The sequence below is a fragment of the Durio zibethinus genome, chromosome 5, assembly GCF_047325235.1.
Source record: "Durio zibethinus cultivar Kanyao isolate XHJ-2024 chromosome 5, ASM4732523v1, whole genome shotgun sequence".
In the NCBI taxonomy this organism is placed as follows: domain Eukaryota; kingdom Viridiplantae; phylum Streptophyta; class Magnoliopsida; order Malvales; family Malvaceae; genus Durio; species Durio zibethinus.
Window position 1 is genome coordinate 27916977 of NC_143166.1, and position 27568 is coordinate 27944544.

General features: G+C 31.7%; 2 protein-coding genes across 3 annotated transcripts; one reads left to right on the top strand and one right to left on the bottom strand.

Moving 5' to 3' along the window:
• Window positions 1-1019: 1019 nt before the first annotated feature.
• LOC111281784 (zinc ion binding protein) lies at window positions 1020-12177 on the top strand. 2 transcript variants are annotated; one of them, XM_022869449.2, is made up of 23 exons: window positions 1020-1434; window positions 1777-1989; window positions 2088-2227; window positions 2608-2703; window positions 3189-3256; window positions 3493-3594; window positions 3789-3933; window positions 4215-4358; window positions 4451-4570; window positions 4749-4805; window positions 4963-5022; window positions 5866-5973; window positions 6568-6710; window positions 7513-7591; window positions 8096-8158; window positions 8361-8491; window positions 8582-8687; window positions 9004-9192; window positions 9997-10224; window positions 10525-10680; window positions 11050-11211; window positions 11364-11480; window positions 11650-12177. In XM_022869449.2, exons 1-23 carry the CDS (start codon window positions 1272-1274, stop codon window positions 11821-11823), a joined length of 2964 nt encoding a protein of 987 aa, XP_022725184.2. In that variant the 5' UTR covers window positions 1020-1271; the 3' UTR covers window positions 11824-12177. The 2 variants fall into 2 exon arrangements, with proteins under 2 accessions (XP_022725184.2, XP_089617058.1); XM_089760932.1 differs by lacking the exons at window positions 8361-8491; window positions 8582-8687.
• Window positions 12178-13652: 1475 nt separating this feature from the next.
• Window positions 13653-18070, bottom strand: LOC111282064 (vesicle-associated protein 4-2-like). Its single transcript, XM_022869985.2, has 7 exons — window positions 17603-18070; window positions 16799-16869; window positions 16311-16392; window positions 16039-16157; window positions 14339-14416; window positions 14099-14218; window positions 13653-13980 (listed from the first exon to the last, which is right to left on the bottom strand). The coding sequence occupies exons 1-7, from the start codon at window positions 17880-17882 to the stop codon at window positions 13921-13923; spliced, it is 810 nt and encodes a 269-aa protein (XP_022725720.1). The 5' UTR covers window positions 17883-18070; the 3' UTR covers window positions 13653-13920.
• Between the last annotated feature and the right edge of the window lie 9498 nt (window positions 18071-27568).

The following is a 27568-nucleotide window of genomic DNA, read 5'->3' on the forward strand; positions in this document are numbered from 1 at the left end:
GAATGTATTGAAGGGGATTTCGTTTTCCTGGGATAGATATATTATGACCGTTGGGCAAAAGTAGACGTTAGAGGGGTTGTTGGTGAAATCCAAGCCGTTAGATCATAAACGGCTCCTGCAGACGCTCCGATTTGATTTAAAGGTTTAAATGGTAAAAAAAAAAAAAAAGGAAATTGAGATTGTAGTTAAGGGTGTACTATTTGCGCCCCGTTTTTCTCTTTTTACTTTTTTTAATTATTTTTTTAGTGAAATTATATAATCGCTTTTTTTTTTTCATTCTTATTTTAAAATAATTTTTGTTAAGTTATATAAATAGACATATTCAGTAAATTATATAATTTATTGAATTTTCATATTAAAAAATTTAAAAAAATTATATTTAAAATATATAATTTATCAAATTTTATATATGATAAATTTATAAAAAGAACTGCGTTTAAAGTTTTCAATAAAATTCATTAAATCAATATTGATCTATTAAATAAAAACCATTTATTTAATTTTTTAAAATTTCAACAAAACTCATAAACATAATTGAAGAAAAAACCTCATATCTTAAAAATTTTCAATTATTTCAAATAATTATAAATTTATTTTTAAATTGATAGACAAAAAATTATAAATTTAACAAAAGTAGCACTCGATTATAATATGTAAAATTTTCTTATTTCAATAATCTGACACCTACAAGTTTTCAAATTTTCAAACTCTAAGACTTAAAAATCACAAGGTTTAGTTTGAGAAAAAAATAGTTTCACTTAAAAATAAATTAAAAATATAATGTGAAAAAAATGAGAGTGCGAAGGACTGCAAATAAAAGCTCTACCTAGACCGTATTGACAAATCGTCAAATATGATTTTGTCCTTTGGTCCACAGGGCGCGCTCCAGTCCCGCTTCTTCTGTCTCCTCGCTGGGTCGCCCCTTGACCCATGATAGTTCGGATCCGGGCTTCATTAAAACGACGCGTTTTAAGGAGAGAGTTCGCTTAGACCTTTGAAAGCAATTATCAGTTTGATGTGTTTTTAGTTCAATTGAGCGATCTATCTAAACATCATCTCCATTTGCATTTTGGGAAAAATTTCTCGTTTTCTTTCTTTAATTTGAACCTTTTTTAAGTAAAGATTTCTTGATACGTTTTAGCAATCGGGAAAACCTAATTGTTTCTCAATCGTACTTGCTCTTAATTTTGGAATAATCATTGCCGTCTGTCCGTGGAGGACGTCCGCCAGAAAATCAACGGCAGAGAGAGAGAGAGTGGTGACGGTTAAGGATGGATCAAGGGAGACAAGTGTTCGCAGCAGATCTTCTAGAGAGATATGCGGCGAAAGGCCGCGGCGTGATTACGTGTATGGCAGCTGGAAATGATGTGATTGTGTTGGGAACAAGTAAAGGATGGGTTATCAGACATGATTTTGGGGTTGGAGATTCTTATGGTATCTTCTTTTACCCTTGTTCTTCTTTTGCTTTACTTCTTTTTTCTTTTATTGATTAATTAAATGCTCTTCAGTATTATAATTTACAATTAATAATAGTTCTTGGCTAAATACAGTGCCAAATTTGTAAACCCCACACTAGGATTAACCAGATTCTTAGTCCTGGTTGGTATAGTTGAATTGAACTTGAACACATTAATATAAACCATAAGGCATTTGATTGAGCTTCCTATTTAAGGTATCAAGTTGAGTCATGGCGCGTTAGAGGCTAACAACTGATTTATTCTCATATATATATGATGGAAGGATTTAGTAATTTTGCTCGTCCATTTGGAATTTTAGACATTGATCTCTCTGCGGGCCGACCTGGGGAGCAATCGATCCATAGAGTTTTTGTTGATCCTGGGGGCAGCCATTGTATTGCCACTATTGTGGGCAGTGGAGGTGCTGATACATTCTACACTCATGCAAAGTGGACCAAGCCACGTATATTAAGCAGACTGAAAGGTCTAGTTGTCAATGCTGTTGCCTGGAATAGGCAACAGATAACTGAAGGTAATTTTATTTCTAGACCTAGCCTTTTTTTTATAAGACCAAGTTTGTGCATATTGATTCAGTTATGCTATTTTGTTCTTAATTGTTTCTAATTGCAGCTGCTACAAGGGAAGTTATTCTCGGTACAGACAATGGCCAATTGTATGAAATTGCTGTGGATGAGAAGGACAAGAGGGAGAAGTATATAAAGCCTTTATTTGAATTAGCAGAACTTCCGGAGGCTATCATGGGCTTGCAAGTACTCTTTTTTGCTCCTTTCTTCTTGGAATGGGCTTTAAATTACCTGTTGTTTCTTCTTTTGGAAAACCCTTTGTACTGATGTAGATGTTCTACTTGACAATTACCTTGTGAAAGCAACTAGACAGTCCTCTTTCTTTAGATAAAAATAAAAGAAGAAGAATGTCTTTTTGGATTTCTGTGCTTGTTTTTCTGTGCAACTGTGCATCTTAAATCTTCTGTTGGTTTGGATGGCAGTATTGTTTTCTGTTAAACAATTTATAATGAACTAGTTGGGATAGGTTGCTACTTAAGCTGTATTCTCATCTGTTAATAATGTCAGAGGAATTGTCGGTATAAACTTATTCTTTCTTCTTAAACTGACTTTGTCGCTTTGTACAGATGGAAACAGCTATATTGAACAGTGGAACTAGATATTATGTGATGGCTGTTACTCCCACAAGACTTTATTCTTTCACTGGAATTGGATCACTGGAGGTAAGCTAAGCTCCAATGCCTGTTTCCCCTGTTTTGGTGTTTTGAAAGTGATCAGCAACAAAGGAACATGTTAATATGTTCCCTATGGTAGTTGGCTGTTATGCTGATGCTCCTTCTATTTATAAATGGAGATTGCTTTTGTCCCCTTTATTTCTTTATTAATTGGTTGAGCCAGATTCTCTTCATCTCAAGAAATACCATTTTTTATTACCCCAATAGCATGCTGTCAGAGAGCTAGTATTATCTGCAATTATGTTTCTTCCGAAGAAGTTACTTAGATTTGGCTTTTTTTTTTTATTTGGCAATCTAGGTGCAACAATTTTGTCATCTAAGTGCCTCCTGTGTGCATAGTTTTTCTTGTTTTCCTGAATTTGTTCTCACTTTGAGATTATCTTCCAATGATTTGCATAGCCTTCTGTCTAGCTTAGTGCATCATATCTTAGAAATCTACTTTTTATTTATTTAATTAATTTTTGCTTTGCTAGACTGTTTTTGCCAGCTACTTGGATCGTGCTGTGCATTTCATGGAACTTCCTGGTGAAATACCAAACAGGCAAGTGTTTTTTTTATGATGATATTATTTTATTAATTGAGCTACTCATAAGGAAGAACCGAATCTTGTGTTTGCAGAACTTATTTAATAGCATGTTAAGTTTATTATTTTTGATTAGCACAAACATTTTTGGTTATTGTTTGAGAATTACTATGCATCCTTTTTAGTAATAATATATATAAAGTTATGTTGCTCTCTGAATATGAGATTTTACTGCTGCCATTGTGTTCTTTCAGTGAATTGCATTTCTTTATCAAGCAAAGAAGAGCTGTTCATTTTGCATGGCTTTCTGGAGCAGGTATCTATCATGGTGGCCTAAATTTTGGATCACAGCATAGGTAAAGATTTAAATCCTTAACTTTTCCTTCTTTTGCCAACCATCTATTTACATTCTTGCATTTGTTAATTTCTATTCTTACCTTCTCCAAATTACATTCATATTTGATGCCTCTGTTGCTGTTATGCTTTTGAGTATATTTTAGGATGTATTTCAGTTTATTTTACTTACTCATATAATGATATTTTGATTTAGTTCTCCAAATGGTGATGAGAACTTTGTGGAGAATAAGGCTCTCCTGGACTACACAAAGTTGTCTAATGGTGCGGAAGTGGTCAAACCCAGTTCCATGGCAGTGTCCGAATTTCATTTCTTGCTTCTTATTGGGAATAAGGTTAAGGTGTGTTGTGATAAATACTTCTGTTATATTTTTACTGCTGATGGTGCCCATTGGCAGTGTTCTGAATTCAGTTACATCTATTCTGGTAAGGGCCTTCTGATGAGCATGAGACACTTTGAATTCCAAGGGCCCCCTATATATATTTTTTATTTTTATTCTTTTTTATGTTTGAAGGATCTTGGGATCAGATTTGTTAGTGTTTATATAGGATTGTTTAATTTTCTTTTGCCTGTTCTTTTAGCTTTTACAGTCGTGAACTGTGTTCCTTAAATGCTATATAGGTTGTAAACAGAATCAGTGAGCAAATCATTGAGGAACTTCAGTTTGATCAGGCATCGGACTCTAGTTCAAGAGGAATTATTGGACTATGTAGTGATGCAACAGCAGGGTTGTTCTATGCATATGACCAGAACTCTATCTTTCAGGTTTGTATCTTACAATATACTTCATCATCTGTTTTGGTCTGGACAGTACAAGGCTAATTTTCTCTGGCCTTGGGATTGAAAACATCTTATAGGTTTCTGTGAATGATGAAGGACGAGATATGTGGAAGGTCTATCTAGATTTGAAAGAGTATGCTGCAGCTTTAGCTAATTCTCGTGACCCGCTCCAGAGAGACCAAGTATATTTAGTTCAGGTCCTGTCTAGCTTTCATCTTGTCTGTCAAGTAATTGCTGTTTTGGTTATAGAGATCTACTGTAGTTTCATAACACAAAGTTTAAATGAGCTGCCACCCCTATGTTTTAGATTTGTGTGTAGAGAATCTTGTTATAATCTTAATTGTCTATGACTGGAATATTTATTGTTTTATGCAGGCTGAAGCTGCATTCACCTCCAGGGACTTCCTCAGGGCAGCATCTTTTTATGCAAAAGTGAATTCCTTCTATCTTGATTTTGTTTTGTTCATGTATTTTGTTTATTACCTGAAAGCATTAATTCTCTGTTAATCTTGGGGCAGAGTTTTGTGTGTGTATTTCTGTATTGTACATGTAAAGGAAATGAATTTTAACTGATATGGGTGTTTTGCAGATTAACTATATATTATCATTTGAGGAGATAACTTTGAAGTTTATCAGTGTCAGTGAACAGGCAAGTGCTGTATCTTTAATTTGGTCTCTATCTGGTTTCATTTTGCCCTTTTTTCAAGTAGTTTTTTATTTTCGATATTACTCAATGCCTATGTTTTTTTAATCCAACCGTAGATTTTGTGCCAGTAATACTTGTTCTCCTTTTCCGCTTAGTCTTTGTTTGGAAGCTTCTATAAGTTTTTGATCCTTAATTCTGTCCTAGGAAAATCCATGATTTATTCAAGAAAAAAGATTCTAGCAATTGAAAAGATCAGATAGGTCTTATACTATGACCAAACCCTCAATTCAGAGATTGAAATTATTGGATATCCATGTTCAATCGGGATCATCCCATTTCCTCATTCTAACCTTTTTCACTGAGAACCCTATTAAGAGTCTTACCTTTTTTTTTTTTTTTTTTTTTTTAAGTTTTTGAGATGATAACTTTACAATTGGCAAAAAAAAAAAAAAAAAACTGATAACTTGACACGTTTTTATATTTGTGAAGATGTTATACAAACTTAATCAAGTTGACTTTAACTTTTTTTTTGTACTATATTATGTTTGCTGCAACCTGAGGCAGGAATTTTCTCAGGGGTTAGTGGGAGAAGTATAAATATGCTGAGTTGAGTATTTTTATTCTTTAAAATGATAAAAGTTGTTTTGACTGCTGAATTAACAATTTATCTTGTTATGCTTATGCATGAAATAAAACAAAAATAAAGCATCTGTAGATTCAATTTTTTTTAAATGTTAATATGCAGGTCAACATTACTCGATTTATACACACACACACACACACATACGGAGTATAAGCATTTGGGATGGACATTTGTTGACAAACTAATATGTGCTTTGATTACAGGATGCTTTGAGAACTTTCTTATTACGGAAGCTTGACAACCTTGCAAAGGATGACAAATGCCAAATAACAATGATTTCTACGTGGGCAACAGAACTGTACCTGGACAAGGTTTTAATTTTTCCCTTGCATGACTAGTAGATACATAACCTAGCTGTCTTTTTAGTTTCTTTCTTTGTGTTCTATAATTTCTGGTGACTTTATAAAACTGAAATGTGTGATTAGCAACAGGTTAGAATGGCTAGATGCTAGGTTGTAGCATTATACTTCTAGCATCAGATGGGGTTTTGAATGATTTCTTCTCCATTCCTAAAATGATAATAAATAATGGCTACATGAGATACATGCACATTATAAATGTTATTTCTTTGTTATTTTCAACCCATTTTCTGCTTTGGCTCATTTTTTTTTGGTTCCATCTTTAGGTCATTTACTAGCCTCATATTCTTCCTGCTATGTCTAAAGCAAACAAAAATAATATTAGTATTGTTTTTGTCTTGAACTTGATGAGTAATTGGCAAAAACACTTGGAAGAAACTTTCGAAATGCCTCTGCTTTTTCAGAAATTAATACTGTTCATTACTTGCCTTATGGACTATTTTAAGATGACTAAATTTTCCCTTTGTGCAAGAAAACCACGGAGCAGTAGTTGATATTTTACCATTTTGCATCTCTGATACTGGATTTTGTATCCCAACATTTTAGATAAATCGGCTTCTTTTAGAAGATGACACAGCTTTGGAGAATCGTAATTCAGAATATCAGTCAATCATTAAAGAGTTTCGTGCTTTCCTTAGTGACTGCAAAGATGTGTTAGATGAGGTGACTACAATGAGACTTCTAGAGAGGTAATTATCTTTGATACATAAGCCGTTTGTTATTCTCTTCTAATTGTCAACATTATCATGTAACTGATCGTTCATGGTTTTAAAACATTATGTTTTACATTTGTTCTGACTTAATGGTTATATAGATTGAATTCTAAAGAATGTTACCATAGAAAGATAAAGGACCTGCCACATTAGCTAAAGGTTAAGACTTTGAAGTATTTCTTCACTTTTGGGCCTCCATTCAACATTTGAGGTTTATCTTATGCTAAAATATGCTCTAGTGATAATTGTTTTAGTGTGAATATAAAATAGTATTGACTCTTTTAAAGAACAATCTAAGTGAAGTTAATATCCATATTTGGTCAATAATAACATTAGATTACTTCTTGGCTACTCTAACATAAAAGGCGTTCTAGATATCAGAAAGTCCATAAGGGAAGAGAAATTAGAAGTTTATTTTCTAGTTATGGAAGTGGAATTGCAATGCTGGCATCATGAGAATCAAGGTATTTGCAAGGATTTTATATTCTTGTACATTTTGCCAGATGAGCAACAGAAAATTGACAAATTCTCAGGAGTTGACTGCTTTCCATGGTTTCCTGATGGTTATACCCATAATGTTTGATGATTTTGTTTCGGAACAGGCCCCGTCTGTTGCTTAAATATCACCAGACTACACGTCTGCTTTACTTTCTGCAGTCTCTACGCTTTAGTTTTGAAGTATTACCATGCTTCTGTTGACTCTTTATTGGCTTTTTTATCAGTTACCCCTTTTAGTATTGAAGCATTGCCAACAATTTTATTTTGCAAAATTCTGCAGCTATGGGAGGGTTGAAGAATTAGTATATTTCGCTGGTCTGAAGGGACAATATGAAATTGTTGTTCACTACTATATTCAGGTGCTAGCATCCTTTTTATTGGCAATCTAGCATCCTTTTTATTGTCATTGCCACCCATTGTGTCTTTTCCACATGCCACTTGATCTACAATTTTTCTTTCCTGACACTGCCTTTTTTTTGGGGGGGGTGGGGGGGTGGGGAGGAGGTCTTAATGCTTTATTTTTCCGGGCACCACATGTAATGCTTTTTGTGGGTTTGTCTGTGCAAGCTTTAAGTTTATGATAGGGTGTATAATTTTGCCATGGAAAGTTTTCATTTACTCTTCTTCATTCCGATGGATAATAGACTTAATTTCCCTCATTTTTTTGTTTTTTGTTTTCTATCGGTGGCTTATTAAGTAACAGAAGAAAGGAGCTAATGCAGTAGACATATTAGTCATTTATTGATTAAGATTAAAAAGAGAGAGGCTTTATTAACTTTTTACAAGTGATATCTAATTAGATATTTTTACTTTGTTATTCTATTTTTATTTGACACATACAGTTGTTCCACTTTTTCCTCTAGCAAGGAGAAGCAAAGAAGGCATTGGAAGTGCTTCGAAAACCTGCTGTTCCAATAGATCTTCAGGTACAGATCAGGTTCCCAACATTCTTTCCATCACATTCTGCTGTTTGGTTAGCAGTTCCTTGTCGTACTTTCTTTATTTTTCATGTCACAGAATTCCTCTTTTGGTTTTATTCTATATAATCTAGTTGATCTTATCTCTTTGTAATAGCATACAACCCCTCATTTCTAGTTCGTACTTATTGAATGATACTGCAAATTGCAGTACAAGTTTGCCCCAGATCTTGTTACTCTTGATGCATACGAAACTGTGGAGTCATGGATGGCCTCAAACAATCTGAACCCAAGGAAACTTATTCCTGCTATGATGCGTTATTCAAATGAACCTCATGCAAAGTACTGTTCTTCCCATATTTGATTATCTGATCATTCTTTACTTTTATGGATCTTGAATGACTTTTTATAGCAACTTTGTGCGACATGCAGGAATGAAACCCATGAAGTAATTAAATACTTGGAATTCTGTGTTCATCGTTTGCATAATGAGGACCCAGGAATCCACAACTTGTTGCTCTCTTTGTATGCTAAGCAGGTTGAGTTGGATGGTTTAGAAATTAGAAGCTTTATTTCTTTAAGTTTACAGTGGCTTGTACATGGGGCATGTTAGTAAATCAATAATATTCTTGGACCCTCATCTAACAATTTGAGCTTTTTCTAGTGGTTCTTGAAAAATCTAATTTCTAGTGGTTCTTGAAAAATCTAACATACAATGATTTCAAACAATGTCTAATTTATCCCACTTATACATGTAAATGCTTTTCTTTGATCATAGATATTCTGTAGGTTAAAGATATGTGTTTGCCTTGTCTTCTTATTTATTGTTTGATTTTCCTTTATGTTATATTTAGGAAGATGATAGTTCCCTTTTGCGATTCCTGCAATGTAAATTTGGAAAAGGGCGAGAGAATGGTCCTGATTTCTTTTACGATCCTAAGTATGCCCTGCGCCTCTGCCTCAAGGAAAAACGAATGCGTGCCTGTGTTCATATATACGGCATGATGTCAATGCATGAGGAAGCTGTTGCTCTTGCTCTCCAGGTAATGTCTCTGTCAATGCTTCTGTTAATGCTTTGCTTTATGATCATTTTTTCATACTACTGCTATCAGAACTTGTGTTATTGTTGTGAGAATTTTGATTTAGAACCATATAGCATGCTGATAAAATTCATTCTGGAATTAGGCACATTGGCTACTATTAATAATCAGACATGTTAAGCATCTCTCTCTCTCTCTCTCTCTCTCTCTCTCTCTCTCTTCACCTCACACTTGCTCATTTCTTTGGACTTTTAGGTATGGATTTATTATTGTTATTTAAAAAAAATGGTGATTACATGGCATTCTATGGGAACTTTTTGCAGCGTAAAATTCTTTTTGGTGTTATTTAGGTAAATAAGGTAATTGTCTACCTGTGTTTAAGAAAATTGTTCAAGCTGAATGTTAAAAGTCTTTAAATCCTCCATGATGATTAGAAGTTGGGTCATCCTGTTAACAATGGTTTTGCTCAGATATCACATTTACATCCTTAGTTTAAATTCCTCTATTATGGGATTCTAATTAATCCCTTTGTTAGGCATACTTTGCTGACAATTTTGAAGGTTTGGACCATAAAGGACAATCACGAGTGGACTGTTCAATTGGTGCCATTTATGCATGCATTTGTGGGATTCACTCAGACGTATTGCATGGGACAGAATGGATAAGATAGTCATGTTCAGCTATCATTTAAATTGCCCTTCTGAAAATGGATGTTGTCAGCTCCTTAAACTTGTCATTTGTCTGTATGATGTATACTAGTGGTACCTTTCATTACATTAATGTGTATTGTATCTTTGGTTTGTCTAGGTTGATCCAGAGCTTGCAATGGCTGAAGCTGACAAGGTTGAAGATGATGAAGACTTGAGAAAGAAGCTTTGGCTGATGGTTGCCAAGCATGTTATTGAGCAGGAAAAGGGTACTAAGAGGGAGAATATAAGAAAGGCAATAGCATTTCTTAAGGAAACAGATGGCCTATTAAAGATAGAGGACATATTGCCATTCTTTCCTGACTTTGCCCTAATTGATGACTTCAAGGTAGGATTTTAGCATGTTGATTTTGTCCATGCTTATTCCGTTACAGAGATGATATCATTCAGAGTACCTCTCTCTCTCTCTCTCTCTCTTATGTGTGTGTGCACCTGATTTTGGCTACTCTTACATACATTTTAAAATTTGAACCTGGTAAGTTTACTTGGGTCTCTATGGAAATGCTCATAATTTATTTCTTTTATTTTGAGAAATTCTGAATGGATGCTAGTCTGTCGACCAAGTCCTGATATATACTCTGTATCTTTACCTGCCATTAAATTTTGCTATTCTTATGTATGTATGTAGGAGGCAATTTGCTCCTCACTGGAGGATTACAACAAGCAAATTGAGCAACTAAAGCAGGAGATGAATGATGCGACACATGGTGCAGACAACATTAGAAATGATATTAGTGCATTAGCTCAAAGATATGCGGTGATTGACCGTGATGAGGAATGTGGGGTATTGTTCATCCTGATGTCTAGTTGCCATTGATAAGTTGATAGCATTCTTGGATTTGTTTTTTCCAATATTTTAAATATATTATGGGGATGGACCCTATCATGCTCGATTCAGTCTGGTGTGGCATTCTGTGTAGTTCTGCAAAAACTCTAAAAGAGTTCCCCACAAGATGGAGACACCTTGGCTTGCTTTTACCCCTTTTATCTGGCTCCAGCACAGACTTTGAGAGCCTGTGAATATTAATTTTATTGACACTAGCTTGGCTAATATTTTAATCTGCTTTAATGTTGGTAACACTATAGGAAAACTCCTATTCCTCAACTTATGGATTAAATAGATCTTAATTAGTCACGTTATCTGAATTATCAGGTCTGTAGACGTAAAATTTTGGCTGTTGGTGGGGATTATAGAATGGCTCGTGGTTATACAGCTGTAGGACCAATGGCTCCTTTCTATGTCTTTCCATGTGGACATTCCTTTCATGCCCATTGCCTGATTGCTCATGTGACACGTTGCACCAATGAATCTCAAGTAAGGTTTTGTTTTCATTTCATTCTTCAATTTTCATATGTTTATGTTGCACGTGTCCATGCTTTGGATAGTTTCTTTCTTGTTGGCTTTGTTAAAGTTTTGATGACATTTAGGTTAGCAGTCCAACTTAAAGAGCTAAATATGTTTTGCAGGCGGAATATATACTGGATTTGCAGAAGCAAGTAACCTTACTTGGTAGTGAAGCTAGAAGGGAATCAAATGGAGGTTTGACAGATGAATCCATAACCAGCATGAACCCTGCAGATAAGGTATCACTTACCCTTTTTTTTTTTGTTCAATTTTGGTGTCACGTCCATGTAATGTAACAGCTTGAATCTATGGCTTATGTTTTTGCTGGAAATTCAACTGCTAGACTGCCTTAGTAGCGGACAAAACTCAGTACTTTGTAAGTGACATTTTTGTTTGATTGTTGGGCAGCTCCGATCCCAGTTAGATGATGCAGTGGCGAGCGAATGCCCATTTTGTGGTGACTTAATGATCCGTGAAATCTCTTTGCCTTTTGTGCTGCCAGAGGAAGCCCAGCAGGTTACTTCATGGGAGATAAAACCGCAAAACCTTGGAAACCAAAGGAGCTTTTCTTTGCCTGTTTGATTAGATTATGGTGTGCATTGTGTGCCAGTGCATCTGCAAGGACCCATCCGCTTGGGCCGGTTGCCTAGTTTTTTCTTCTCTCTTATTTTCTTTACCTTCTAGCAACAGTAGAGTCTCAAAGAATGATGCCTCATATAACTTATTTGTGTAATTTCTGGGCTTTTTTTCCCCTTTTTCCTCTTCAAGTATATCAGTATCATTTGTGCTTCCCTCCCCCATCCCCCTCTTGGCCCTTTTTCCCTTTTAAGTTGCTTTCTCTCTGTTCATCTGGGAATTGGGTTCCTATAACACTGTAATCAGCCAATGCTTGTTATTTGTTATCAATGCATCTTCCAATAATTTCCATCTGTGTAACTAGCTCATTTCCCAGCTTTAAGCATGTGAGGTCAGCTGATGAATGATTTTTCTCATGACCAAAAAGGAAAGATATATGTGAGCCATGTGACTTAGTTTGATAAAGGCATGTTTTGTAGTAAAATCTAAAGCTTATTTTCTAGGTCAGTTCCAAGGTTTGTTGCACAGTCGAATGGTTATTGGACGTTTATATTTTCCCCTGGTTAATTCTAAGATTTGGTCACACGGAAGAAAATTTTGGTTTTGATCACATTTACTAGATATTTTCTTTTACCAATAATTCTTTATTATCTGCGTGGAAAGGAAGATAAGCTTCATGCTTAACTGAAAGCGTCCACTTTAATAGCTGTGCAAAACGAAATTCAAGTAAAAAAACGAAACTAATCTTTGGTTGGAAAAGAGTTAAGTAAGGAAAAATGGGAAAAGTGTTAATGAGACATGAGGCCACGCTTCTAAGAAGTGAATTCTTGAAAATAATAAAATAATCAATATTTATTTATTTTTTCATTTGTTTTATTTCTTCATTTGTGATTGATTACTTAATTTGTCAAACACTTTGATGCTCCTTTATTTTTTTCTCTTAATAAGCTAGTTAACAAGAGAAAAAAAAAAGAACTTCTACATTTTTGTTTTCTTATTAAGGACTACAAGAGCTTAGGAGAGACGTGAGGTTGAGTTGGATGTTAGGTGGCCTTAAATCAATGCAGAGAGAGACTGACAGTGAATACTGGGATTTTGCAAGCAGACATGGGAGCATAATCCGTGGGATTTTGGGGGAAGAAGGACATGAATTTGGGGCTATAAAAAAGATAAGAAGAGTTATTTACACTTTTAGTACTGAATTTTGAAAATAAATGTACTAATTAGTACCTAAAAATAAAATATACAATTTATACTTTAAACTTTTAAATAGTGTATTATTTTGATTCAAGTTTTAATATTTTTAATTTAACTCACATATATGATATTTAATTAATATAATTTTGTTACATTTATGTTATTTATTAAATAAAAATATTAAATATTTTGTAAAAATCTTTGTATGGGTGTCATGTAATAAAAAATAATTGACCAATCATAAATAATTTTTACAGTTTAAGTAAGAAATATATTTTTAATTTATATTGAATAAAAATGTTTATAATATATAAGATGAATACATAACTTGATAATATTTATCAAACGTCACATATATAGACTAATATGATTAATCAGATTAAAATTTGGATTAATATGATATATAATTTGAAAATGCATAGTGCAAATTGTATATTATAGGTTATGGGGTAAATAATTTGGGTTGGACCTAATATATTCTTAAGCTAATTGGCACAGTTATCGGCATTGTTTTATTACTGTTGTGTATATACTTTTTGGAAGTGTTCATTTGAGCAGTTGGCTTAACATGTTTGTAATGTAGTAATAGGATTCAGCATTTGTTCACTCTCTTTCTCTTTCATTGTTAAGAGACAGTCTTAAACGAGTAGGCTCTCATTCTATATGTTTTTCTATTTCCATAATGTTGGGAACACCTTCTAAAGCTCCTGCTGTGACACAGACAGAAAGCAAACCTTTTTGAATCATACAACTAACTCTTAAAATCTTAAACACTTAAGTTTCTTTTGTGTAATCACAAAACTAGAGAACCATAATGAACAACATAAAGATAATATCACTCTGTTCTGCCAAAGTCAACAACTTTGTTACTAATAGAAGGCCCAAAGCATTATAACGATTGCATTTCTATGCAGAATCAACACCTTCAACCTGCTGCCGAGCTAGGTATCTTTCCCTTCGTTCTTTCTACAAAGCAAAATCAGAACGGGATTGAATGTTGGCAAATGTAGAAGGAAATATTAACTTCAGTCAAACTGGATGTAAAGGGAGATGGGGAATTAATTCATCAAGTTGAGTGCCTCACCCATTCATCTATGACTAGTCCTTCACCAACTATACGTGGTCCTGTGTCTTCTGGAGGCTTTTTGCTTGCTTCAAGTGCAGCCTCAGCCTCAGCCAGTTGACGTTTAAGTTTCTCCAGTGCCTTGAAAGAGAAAAACACGATAGTCTTTCAGCTATTATCATACATTTTTCAAAAATGGAAAAAGCAGACAAGAAAACAAACAGAAATTGAGTTATCCAATATTATGTGTTGATTGCTTACTGGACAAGGGTGTTCTGGGTCAAGAAAAACGACACGTAGAATCTGTTCGACTGCAACTTCATCCTTTTGCTCATCAAACTGTGCAAATTTTCATAGGACATATTTTCAGTGTTTTTGTAGCATGCCAAAACTATTTGAAATAAATTATAGTCAATGCAGAACTCATATAACCAAGCTCTTCATGATTAAACATTTAATAGTTGTTCACAATTACTATACCAGACATCAATCTGAATGCAACTAACATAAAGTAATAGATGAGACAACTTGGTTTATGCTTTATGATGCTTTTATTTCATCAAATGGTTTAGCAATTGGACATTTCGAGCCCAAAGTTGGCAATTCTTGGGTTAATATTCCACAGCAATCATACAATTAGTATCTAGATTTCTTCAAGAAGAAATTTAAGCTCAGATCACATGAATTTATATGTTGCAAATTTTGCAGAAGGTCTACTGTCAGCCTATATTAGCACCAGTTAGGAGAAGATGAGAGAGGGCCATTTGAGATAGTTTGGACGTGTGAAATGTAGGCCTATCTGTGCACTAGTTAGAAGAAATAAGCTTCTGGATTTGAGAGATACCAAAGCTTCTAATGGTAGAAAATGAAAGATGTGGATGCAAGTAATGAGAGATGATACGAGGGTTAAGAAAATAGATGAAAATATTGTTTTTTATAGAATTGACACAAAAAGATTCAAAACTACGACCTAATATGATTCTTTTTTTGGTCTTTCATACAGCCGACCCTAGAGTTATGAGATATAAGGCTTAGTTTTTTGTTGTCATTGTTGTTGTCTACTGTCAGCCTATAGAAATAAACAATTGTTGACAGTAAAGAGTGTGTAATTCTGACCATTAAAGAAAGTTGGAGAAACAAATTGGAACTAACCTAAGCGATGGCTGTAATAGATGCCCTATATTACGAGCTAGAAATATAATGTAATTCAGTGTTAAGAAGCTAATCATGCACCCTAAATCCGAACAGTCCTATACAAGGAATTGCAGCAGATCAATGAACAAATAGCAACATCTTTAGAAAGCTTGTAGGATGAGGTTAATTTCCCACTTTAGATCTCTTGACAACTCTGCGTGAAAATTTAGGGAGTAACAAACTATTTCCTGCAGTTATTGTCAAAGCCTTAGGAAGTAATAGCACTATAGTTTTGTAGCCATCATTCTGGTTACAACATTCATATACTTTCTGGTTCAAGACTAAAGTCAGTAAAGTTCAAGAAACAAAATGGATATGAGTAAAGCAACACATGTTATAAAAGATACACTTGAGCCCTGGAGCTTATTTATTCTTAGACAAATGCTTAACATGTTCCACAGTTCAAGGCTCACTTCATTTGAGAACATGAATGGTAAGTTTTGATCAATCTGTCAAATGATGCACCAAGCCCCATCTTAAGCTCTTAAACATTCCATACACAGTCCATGAAGAACAAATGAAACTGCCTTGAGATGAAATTACTCTTTTCTTTCTACGGAAATGCAAATACTGGAACAATTTGACCAACAAACTCCTTAGACGAAATGGAAATTTTCTTTTGGAATGATTCATTCAACTTATGCACTAAGATGACACTTGTGATGATAAAAATACCATTATTTCATAAAGTTTGTTTGCCAAATCATGCTGACAGCAATGCGTTAAAATCAAGAGTTGAGGTCAGATAACAAGCCTGTAGAATATACCAATTCTGGGACATAATCTGCTTCTCCTTTCACTTTTAAGCTCATGATCTTGAACTTAACCCTGCTCTTTTGTTCTATTAGTTTCTCATTGTTCTCCGGAGGTTCCACAAACTTGAATACTGTTTGTCAGGAAAGGAACTCATTAAAACCTTAATCAATATAGCACTCTGCCAATCTCAAATGTGTAAACAACGAACTAAAACAAGATAAGAAGAAATAAGGATGACTGGTGAGGCACAGAAAATAAGGGGATAAATACATTGGTGCATTACCAGTTGCAATAAGACTTTCACCAGCACCTAGTATACCTCCTGGAGGTCGCATGTAACAACTCTTTGGTGCAGTTGTTTGGAACTGTAGGAACCACAAGGTCACCAGTTAGACGATCCCAGTGAATGTAGTACCACTAGCAACATATTTTTGTTGCATTTTAAGAAATGAAAAAAAATGGGAACATTATGCCGAGAAACTTTTTCACTTAAAATTTGATTTCATATAATATGCGTCCTCACTATGTGGTTATGTTTTTTATCACAAGCTCCATTCAATATTTAATTCATTTTGTCATAAAAAGTTAACCGATACTTAGATCCATAAGTAACTTGTAGCATGTCTTCCACTAAGGGTCAGAAGGCCATGTGTAACACAATTCATACATCAACATCAAACACAGTTGACATCATGACCATGTGTGCCACACCTCAGACATCAACATCAAACACAGGTAATAAAGGAAAACTGGTTAGGACATCTTTCATACCTTGAAAGCTACATGAGACTTGCTAGTGTTTTTAATCCCAATGGCACTCCTTACCTGTTTACCTGGTTCATCTACACAATGCACAAATTCAACGCCAAATTAACATGATAATGATGTGATAGCTGAAGACTTAATTGAGACAATCAAAAGAGGAAACAATGGTGTTATCACAATCTGCTACCGATACAGTAGCTACTATCACCACCAAATGGATCAATTTGATCAAATCAGTGTATATATACTACTCTTTGTCAATTGGAACTCAAATCAACCAGCTATTGGAAACGAAAAAGTGACCTTTCTACCAACCGTGAGGAAATAAACTTACTAGCAATTAGCAAATGACTAGCCAAAAGATACTGCTTTCAAAATTGAATTCAATGTAAGAAAGAATCTCAGTTTTAGCAATTGAATAAGATCCTTCCTGAATTAGCAATTAGCATTTGAAATCCTTCTCAAACTCAAATAAATATATCAGATAAACTAAAGAAAGCAATGTCGAAAGGAATCGGTTCCAGAAACTGCAAGTAGAAGCTGCAGATTAAGCAATCAGCAACTAAAATAATTTAAAACGGTCCTAATCAAGTGAACTAGTGTGGAACAATTTGCAGTTCCAGATTTGCAATAAGCAAGGCTTCAACTCCACAAACTGACAAAATCGTGCTATTAAAACCAAACGAAAGGGCTAAAACTCCCATATGAAAAAGATCACATAAAGAAACAATGCAGAACCATAACCCTCCAACCAAAAAGAAAAAAGAAAAGGAACCCAATTAAAGGAAGAAAATAACGACAGATTCTTACAAGGAAAATATAACTTGTTGGAAGGATCAAGCTTGAGTCTTCTACGAGTAGGAAGTAAAGATTTTGCAATGGAAGAAACTGCTTTTGAAGAAGTCACAGTTGATCTTTCACCAAGCTGACCACTCTGGCTTTGCTGATAAACATTGTTGTTGCCCATGGATGATGAAGACGAAGATGAAGAAGAGCCATTGCCATTGCTGCTACTCGTCTGCCAAAATGGCATTCTACAAAGACTCCAAACTTTTCCTTCACCCTCTGATTTCTCCTCATCAACACCCATCCTTTTTCTTTTTCCTTTTTGGCTTTCAAAAAAAATTGGATATGTTTATTGAATTGTACAGATAGAAGCAAACAAAAAGTTGAAACCAGGATGGAATTTTGTTAGAAAATGGGAAAATATTGGATATATGGGGATTAATATTAAACGATGTCCCTATATCAGATATGGGGTGTCTGCTTCGAGTAGTCACCGTTGGTGAAAGCTCCTTAACGTGTCCTAATATATGCTTTGGAAAACATGCGTGGATTGGCTTCTTGTATATTTTTTTTCTTACATGAACTTTCGCTGTTGCTTGTTTCATTGTTACAAAATGGCGGTGCTATTTTCTTTTTAAAGTCTATTCACATTTCATATGGCTAATAAAAATTTTGGATCTTTATTCATCCCCGTGTCAATACTTGGATCTCAAAGTTTGGGATTTTGCTGCATTTGACTTGTGTATTTGAGGTCCGATTTCATATATGACTACAGCACTTTACCATTGTTTCTTTATAGTTTTCTTATGGAGTCAAGTCTTGTTCCCGAAACTTTCTCTCTTTTACATTTCTTGGTTGAATGATCATAAAAAGTTTTGTTTTGTTCGAACATGTTACTATCATATGAATGGAAAAGGCTAACAGAATCAACAAATTTAGTCTGAAAATGACAAATATGAGGTGATGAAGTAAGAATCCCAAGCATAAAACTGAAGCGATCATTTTTTTTTCACTGCTCTAAACAAAGAAAACTGTAGATTATGGAAGTGATTTATAGCATCACTTGTCACTACAAAGTCAAATGTTCTTCCCTTTTGCTCCCACTAGGAAAAAAAAAGCCATGTTGACAGAAAAGCATTAGCAAAAAGAGTTAGGCATTCCCCTACCATACAGGACTTGGACCAAATAAGGAAGACTTGAAACTAATCTGTATTAGAGTACTGAATAAGTGAATCTCCCATAAATTAAATTGAAAGTATTTTAGCCAGACTTCAATGGGGTTTAATAATTTTTGTGTTCTTAAAATTGTATTTTTAATATGTTTAGAATTTTATTTTCGAAATGCTCATACAAAGATGAAATCCTAATTGATTAAAAAAAAAAGTATGTCCCTCTCTTTTATCGATTTATCAATTGAAGTAATATTTGTGGATATTAGTAATGGAAGATAAAGCTATACTTAAATGTTTCAGATTTAAATCTTATTATTCCATTGTACAGCTGCCTGTTTTGATTTGGGGATATTAAATGAGTTTGTTTTTAGCTTTTTAATTTATAGGCAACATCTACTTGAGAAAGGATTAAAGTTTCAATTCAACAAATGCAATATCAACAGGAGGAGCCATCAGCTGTGAGACCATGAAACGCTCTGTTTTTGGTGAATTGAGATGATGAAATGCTATGATGTTTGAACATGCTCATTTTGTGGCATTAAAATAACAGCACAGGTATACCCACTGTCACTGATATTGCCATGTGGTCCTCTTGCACAATAAATAAATAAAAAAAATTCTTTTTTTCCATCTAAATTCCGAATTATGTTTGACAGGCAATAATTTAACCCACCGCACATTCGGTTTGGGGCATTGGAAAGGCACTTTCTCTTTCCAAATCTATTGAAACAGTCAATTAAATGGACCCATGCCCTCCTTCAAATATTAGATATATTAGCATTACTGCATTTCTATTAGGTTAATAATAAAAATTTACCAATAATTATATGGGTCGTATACAATAACTCCCCACATTTTGAGAAAAAAAAATAAAAAATAAAAACTCCAACATATATATATATATATATATATATATATCTTTTTAACCAAAAAGTCCAATTTAAAATATGTAAATTTGAGAACCCTCGTGGTTTTATTCATTTTTTTTTTAAATAAAGGGTGAGAGAGATTATTTTATTTTAGAGTCATTTCAAAATTAAAACATACAATAAGTTTTAGCGAAGGCTTGGAATCAATGAAGTATTTCTTGCTCTCCTCATGAGTCAATTATTTAAAGTGAAAATTTCGAAATGGACGGGTAGACCATGACATAGTATTATTTGGTATAATGAGTTGTGCTTGGTATAATTTATTGTTATAATCATAAATTTTGTTAAGCATGATTTATATATTTGTATTGTTCTAGATTAGAGATTTTGAATTCATTGGATTCGCACGATACAACCCATCAAAAGCCAATGTCACCATATGGTACATGGGTTGGCATGGCATGACACACAAACACTAATGTGTCATATTATGCCAACCTATAAATGTTATAAATAAGTTTAGTCTGTTGGTCCTTAGTTATATTTTATGTTACTATTAGAAAATGATAAACATTTTTTTTCTCTTTTCATATTTTATGTTAGTAGTGTATAAAAATTAAATTATATTGATTAATTTACTTATAAAATATTTAAACTATTAGTAAATAAAATTATATATTTTTTTTATTTTGATATATCATTTTAAAAAATAAACTATGAAATGTTTATTACTTAAAGATTGATTACAAAAAAATCAAGAATAAAACAAAATACATTATACAAATGAATTATCATACATTAAAAATGAGAAATCAAATAATAATGTGATATTTATGTGTTAGGGGTATTTTATGGTTATATGAATATTATGAATTTTTTCTCCTAAAGGTAACTCATCAACAACACAAGGGCAACTTTGTTATTTCGATATTAGCAGACGTGTCTAGTTGACTTGAAGTCTCAGGACTCATGTCAGATTTACTACGTCGACTTTCTACCTGAAGGCACATGAGAATGCTGACTTGTCACCTTTTAATGGGACTATTGTCTATTAGATCACATTAGACTAGCAATGTTAGCCCTAAACCTGCTATTCAAAGCTTGAGTTACCCAGACTCGACATTCCCACCCTATAGGTATAAATAGTCCCTTCACACCAGGTAAATTCATTCAATTTTCCTTTTTTTTTTCTTAAGAATTTTCTTTTTCTCTCTTTTTTCAAGTATTAACTTAAGTGTCAAAGTACAAACGCTGAAAAATCTTTTGACCTTTACTTCTAATCGATCTTCGAGCTTGCGATTTCAAGTTCTTGCCCTTATTGGATAGCTCGGCACCAACACTATTTTTTAAAAATTTAGAGATGCAATAATAGTATTTAGCAATTTTTCTCATATTATTTTGGTGAATTCTTTTAATATTTAATGATAAACATAGATATTTTATGGAACCATATGAATTATGTGCCTTATTAATTTCATATATTAGTTTTAAAAGATAGTTAAAAATAAAAAAATCCTCAAAAATGATAAAAATCTATGAAACTATTAATGGATCGTACTTGGCTCGATACGACATAATGAATATTGTTGTGCTAGGCATGGCATGACCTATAAGGGCTATAACTCATGTGTTGTATTAGGCCATACTCTTAGTTTTTATGGGCCATATTAGCATGACACATTAAATAATAGTACTAGGCTGGAACAACCCATTAAGACATAGGTGCACAGCTTATCATAGCCCATTTGATACCTCTAAATATCAATATTTTTGTCTTTAATCATCATGTATTTGACGGATGAAACTTTAAATTAAAATTTACTGATCATCTCCTTTTCATTTGATTTGAAAAGATATAAGGATATGACTTAGGATCCATTTGGATCTTATTGAATCTATGATTAGACCACTTTTTTAGTCTAAACGTATGACACCTGCTATTTAGGTCATCATGGAACAATGTGATTGATGCCTACTAGTTATACTATACCCATGATTTGGGACTGGACTTTTACGATCCAGTGAGATTTGATAAGTTCACTGGAGTATTTATTTTAAAAAATACCTAGATTTTAAATTTTTTTTTTCTTTTTTACTCTTGAGCACATAGTGTAGAAATAAAAATATCCCTGTCACTTGAACATTTTCTTTTTTTTATTTAAGTTTTTCAAATAATTATATTAATTTAATGTAATAAATAAATTTATATAATTATCTAATAAATAATTAATATAAATAACTAAAAATTAAATTAATACATGAATAAATAATAAATAATATAATCTAATAAATTATATATGAAATAATTGAATACATAAAAAATTAATAAATGATTGAATAAATAATTCTAATAATTTTTTATTTATAAAAAATATTATTTGATATAAAATAATTTTAATAATTTATTAATTTAAAAAATCAAATATATGTTATAAATTCCATTATATACAAATTTAAATCTAATGTTCTTAATGGTTATTTATTCTTCTCACTACATTTACCTCATCGTCACTGCTGTGTTTGCATTCAAATGCATATCCTACCATTGATTTTAATCTTATTGTTATAACACTTAATTTCACTACTACAAAAATTAATCTTACTGTCACCACTATTTTTAATCTCACATGTGCCAATTTCATTGCCATCCAAATGGACCTTAAAACATAATTTACTTGTTTAAGAATGGACCATACCTTACCCTCCTTATGGCACTATGTGTAGAAATTTTATATACTAAAAAGATGTTAGTGCGTTGTCGTAGGTTAATTTTTTTTTGTTTTGCCATCTTTATACATTTTTTTAGCAAAATCTATTTAATTAAAAAAGATGAAAGGTAAAAAAAAATAGGAATGACATATAGATACCTTAATTGGCCCTCTGTTTTCATAAAATTTATCTAATAAAAAATAAAAACCAAAAAATAAAAAAAATGAAAAAAAGAAAAACAAAAGAAATGAAAAAAAGCTCATAAGGGGTGCCACTTTTACACCCTTATTGAGTTTAAAATATTAATTTCTTAAATTAAGGTAAAAAATAACTTTATTAATATAATACATTTATTTATAAAATTAAATAAATAAAATATACATACTAATATATATATATATATATATATATATTGAAATAATATGAGACAAAGCATCTTAAACACGCTTCCACTTGATCTCGTTTCTCCTAAAAAAACTCAACTCATTTTAACTTAATTTCGATTTAAAAAATCATTTCTTATTGAATTAAGATGGATCGAAACCTATTGGATACGTGTTTTCGCATTTTTATCAATTGGTATATTTCATTGCAAAAATTTATCTAATTAAAAAAAATACAAAAATGGAAAAGGAAAAAGCCAAATGGGTGCCACATGGACACTTCCATTGGTATTTTCACAAAATTACTTGATAAAAAAAACAAAAAAAAAACAAAAATATATAAAAAGGCATTTGGTTTGCGAATTCTTAGATTTTGAGAGGAAAAATGATTCAAGAGGAAAGTGATTTTGAAGAGAAATGTGTGATTCTAAGATTTTGTTGATTTAGGGAATGTAAGATTTTTGTATTTGGTTCACAGAATGTAAGATTACCTAATAAAATTTTTTACTATGTTATCCTTGATAACACATGGCATTCATAATACTGACATATGAATAAAATGTGATATGTAAATAACATATTGTTTTTGTTGAAACTAAATAATTTTGAAGAATAATTTTTTATGTTTTCAACATATAAAATCTTAGAATTCTAATTACTATCCTAACGTTGATTGACCTTATATAGAAAAAATACTAAGTAAATGTACTTTAGATTTTATATGTAATAATAGTAAGTAAAGATATTTTACTTTTGAATTTTGAAAATATATTTTTCATGTTTTTAACAAAAATTACATTTTTTTATTTTAGAAATATCGTCTTTTTAATAAAGACTGCGTTTTTATCTTAGAAACATCGTTTTTTTAACAAATACTGTATTTTTTTTTTATCTTAGAAATGTTGTCTTTATTAAATTTTAAAAAATATATTTTCATTTTTTAACAAAAATTGTAATTTTATTTTAAAAACATCATTTTTCTAATAAAGAATATGTTTTCTATCTTAGAAACATCATATTTGTTGAATTTTGAAAAATAATTTTTTTCATCTTTCCAATAAAGATTTTGTTTTTAATTATAACTTTTATAAGGATTTCAATAGCACTGTGTTAAAAAAGTTATATTTGTTTAAAGTTAAGAAAAAATTATTTTCATAATATTTTATAAAAAATTATTACATCTCTAAGATAAATAATGTTGTTTATATAGTTTGAAAATGTAATTACGTGGGAACAAATGGGAAAAATTTTTTACTTTCTTTCCAAAATCTTAGAAAAGCTTAAGGAGAAAAGAGTTTTTTTATTCTTATCATTTTCTCACTTCTTGAGACTGTTGGATATCTTAAAAAATTTTAGCAATCACATTCCCGTGAACCAAATCAATAAATCAAATTACAAAACGTAAGATTCCAAGAGGGTAAGTTACTTTCCCCCGAACCAAATGCCTTTAAAAGAAAAAGAAAACTCATTAGGTTAGGACTTATCGAATATGAATTATTTGTTTATTCCTACCCATTAGTTCCATTCGTTACAAAATTTATCTAATTAAAAAAATAAAAAAAGGCGAAAGTAAAAAAGTAAATTGGAGTGACACATGAAAAAAAACATAAGGTAGCATGATGTGACATTAAATGAGTGTCAAACAAAAATTTATATCATGGATTGATTATATTTAATTAAGATATCAAATAATAAATCTATTAATATAATACATATATAAATATCAAATTAAATAAATAATTAAAAATATAATTTAATATATAATTAAGGCAAGATAAAACACCATTAATTTACTTCCGGCTCAACTTTGATTTTCGAAAAAAAACCTCCATTCAATCCCAAATAAAAAAATGCACCTATTGGATTCATATGAATCAAAACTAATTGGATACAATTTGTTTTGTTATCTATACCTCTATTAACATTTTTCTTAAATTTTTTTTTATTGATTTCTTTTGTTGTAAATTATCTAATTAAAAAAATAAAAACAAAAATACAAAATAGGGTGTCATGTGCATACATTTGTTGGCTTTTTTACAAAAATTTATCTAATTCAAAAAATAAAAAATTAAATAAAAAAATAAAAGGAAAAGATAAAAAAGAAAAAAATAAAAAGAAAGAAAATTGAATTGCCACTTGACATTAACAATGATGAGTTTTCTTTACAAAATATATATTTACTTTTTGCTTTTTCCCTTTTTATATTTAATAAATTCTTTGTTATATTTTTTATTTTTTTATTGGACCAATTTGATATTATTGATTAAAAATATCATTTTTTTAATATCATTTTCTTGAATCCTAAAACTAAAAAAGGCCTGAAAAAAAGGAAAAAAATCAAATTTAGATGTCATTTTGACACTTCCATCAAAATCTTTTTTACAAAATTATTTAATTACAGAAAATAAAAAAAGGTAAAAATATTTTAATCAATAATATAAATTTGACCCTATTAATAAAAATAAAAGATATAAAAATATTTATTAAATGTAAACGGGAAAAAAAGAAGAAAACAATTTTAAAAAAATGAAAAACAAAAAAAAGTGAAAAAAATGAATTGGTAAGCAGCATTAATAATGATAAGTTTTTTGAAAAATTTATAAAATGATTTTTTAAAAAACAAAAAAAAAGATAAAAAAAATTCAAATGTGATGTAAATGCCTTTGTTAATATCTATTTCTTAAAAAATTATCAAATTAAAAAAAGAAAAGGTAACTAAAAATATATATATTTTAAAAAAATGCAAATAAAAAAATCAAATGGCTTCACACATGACATACCTTTCATATTTATTAAAATCACTCTATTTTAGGAATAAAAATTTTAAATACTTTGGTTTGAGATGGTGATCATTTAACTAAGACTTTTTCACTAAAAGATACATGAAAGATGGTTTGCAAATTGGAAGACAATCCATAATCCATCAATTTATAATTAAAGCTGAATATAAATGTTAGGGGTATTTTTGGGTTAAAAAGATAATATAGTCATTTTCTCTCATTAGAGATAGCTAGTAGACAACTAAGAGCAATTTCAACTTTTGGACTAAATTGATGTGTCAGGTTAACTTAAATTCATGAGGCCATATCAGTTCGGTCATCTCACTAGTCTACTCACTAGGCCCCCTAGATCTTGACTTGTCATTTTGTGGCTGGGTAGTCAACATCCAACAAAGCTTAGCCTACTAGGTCATCCCTGACCCTAAGACTGGCCTCAGGTAGCCTAACTTGCCTAAAACCCCTATCTTACAAGTATAAATAGCACATTCTATGTACAATTTAGTCCATCTTGTTTTCTTATATTTTTTTACATTTTCCTTCCTATACTTCTTTAATCGATCTTTAACTTGAGCATCGAAGCACAAACGTTAAGACTACCGCAAGCTTTTGTCCTTAACTATTATTTTCCTCTCCTTTCTAATTTCAAGGTTTTACCCTTAGGAGATAGCTCAATGCAAACATTTGATGCTTCAAGTATGGGCATTTTTTATTTGGTTGAGCTAAAGCAATATCTACCAAGAAAAAGAGTCGTTGAAGAAGAGCCAGCAACAATAGCTAGGACAGAAACCCAGACTAGCCAACCCACATACCAACCTACTACTATAAGCTCGATAATGGAACAATTTCTAACTTTGAATCAATAATTATAATCCTTTAAAAAGATGATTCAAAACCTCACCCCACCACGGATATCCAAAGTGCTTGATCTAATCATTTCAAAAAATCTACATGTAAAAAAGCTACCTAGCTATAATAATACTAAAACTTCTTTGGCTTTAAGGGATGAGGAACACATTACTTTAGCTACCGATTACCAAACCCATACCTCAACATAGATCCTTTTAGAGCTTTAACCAAACAAAGATTTAGAAGCTTGAATGCAGGTCATGGAAAAGGAATTGAAAAAAAAAGGTTTTCATATTTGATGATGAGTTAAAATTTTTGGAAACCTCGCCCTTCACTGAGGAGATAGATCAAACCATGTCTCCAAATATTCAAAATGTCGACCTTAGAGACATGATGGTATATTTGACCATTTTGATCATTCAGAGTTTTATTGTACTAATATGATGATGCAGGAGACTGATGAAGCTTTAATGTGTAAAGGATTAACCACCACACTCAAAGGAGTAGCTTAGTCATAGTATTGTAGTTTAGAATTGAGGTCTATAACTACATTCAACCAGCTCAGTTACTCATTCTTGTCTAGATTTATCGGTAGCCAATAAACAAAGAAAGCTGTATTAAGTCTGATGTCTATCCACTAGTGTCATAACATATAAATTCATAAATCTATAGCTAGACTTAACAAATGAATGGAGTCGTCACAAATCTTTTTTAACTAGGTGTGATTGGCCACCTAAAAAATCTATCATCTTAAAGAGCTTCTAAGCTTGACTAAAGATCCCTAAAAGAATAAGTTTAGGTTTATAAATCAGAACAGAGTTTGAGAGTTCAGTTACATGTAGAGAAGGTTATAGTACCCCCACATGCCCATTCGAAGGATGGTACCATATTATTTTAAATTTATCATAGGGTCTTGAGTCTAATGAATTCAAAATTTTAATGTGAAATATTGAAAATAATTTATAAGATTCTTCCATCAATCTAGTAGAATTTTTAAAAATATTTTTTCACCTCAAGAGTATTCAAGGATTTTATTTGTTACCTTAAAAAGACTTCGTCATCGAAAAAAATGTTAATATATTATTTTTTTGTCGAAAATATATATAATTATTCCACAATTTGGGTCAAATTAGAAATATATTTTTTTGAATTTCTAAATTTTTCACTATTTGGGCTTATTTAGAAATTTTTGTTATTTATTTCTAAATTTTTCACCATTTGGATCAATTTA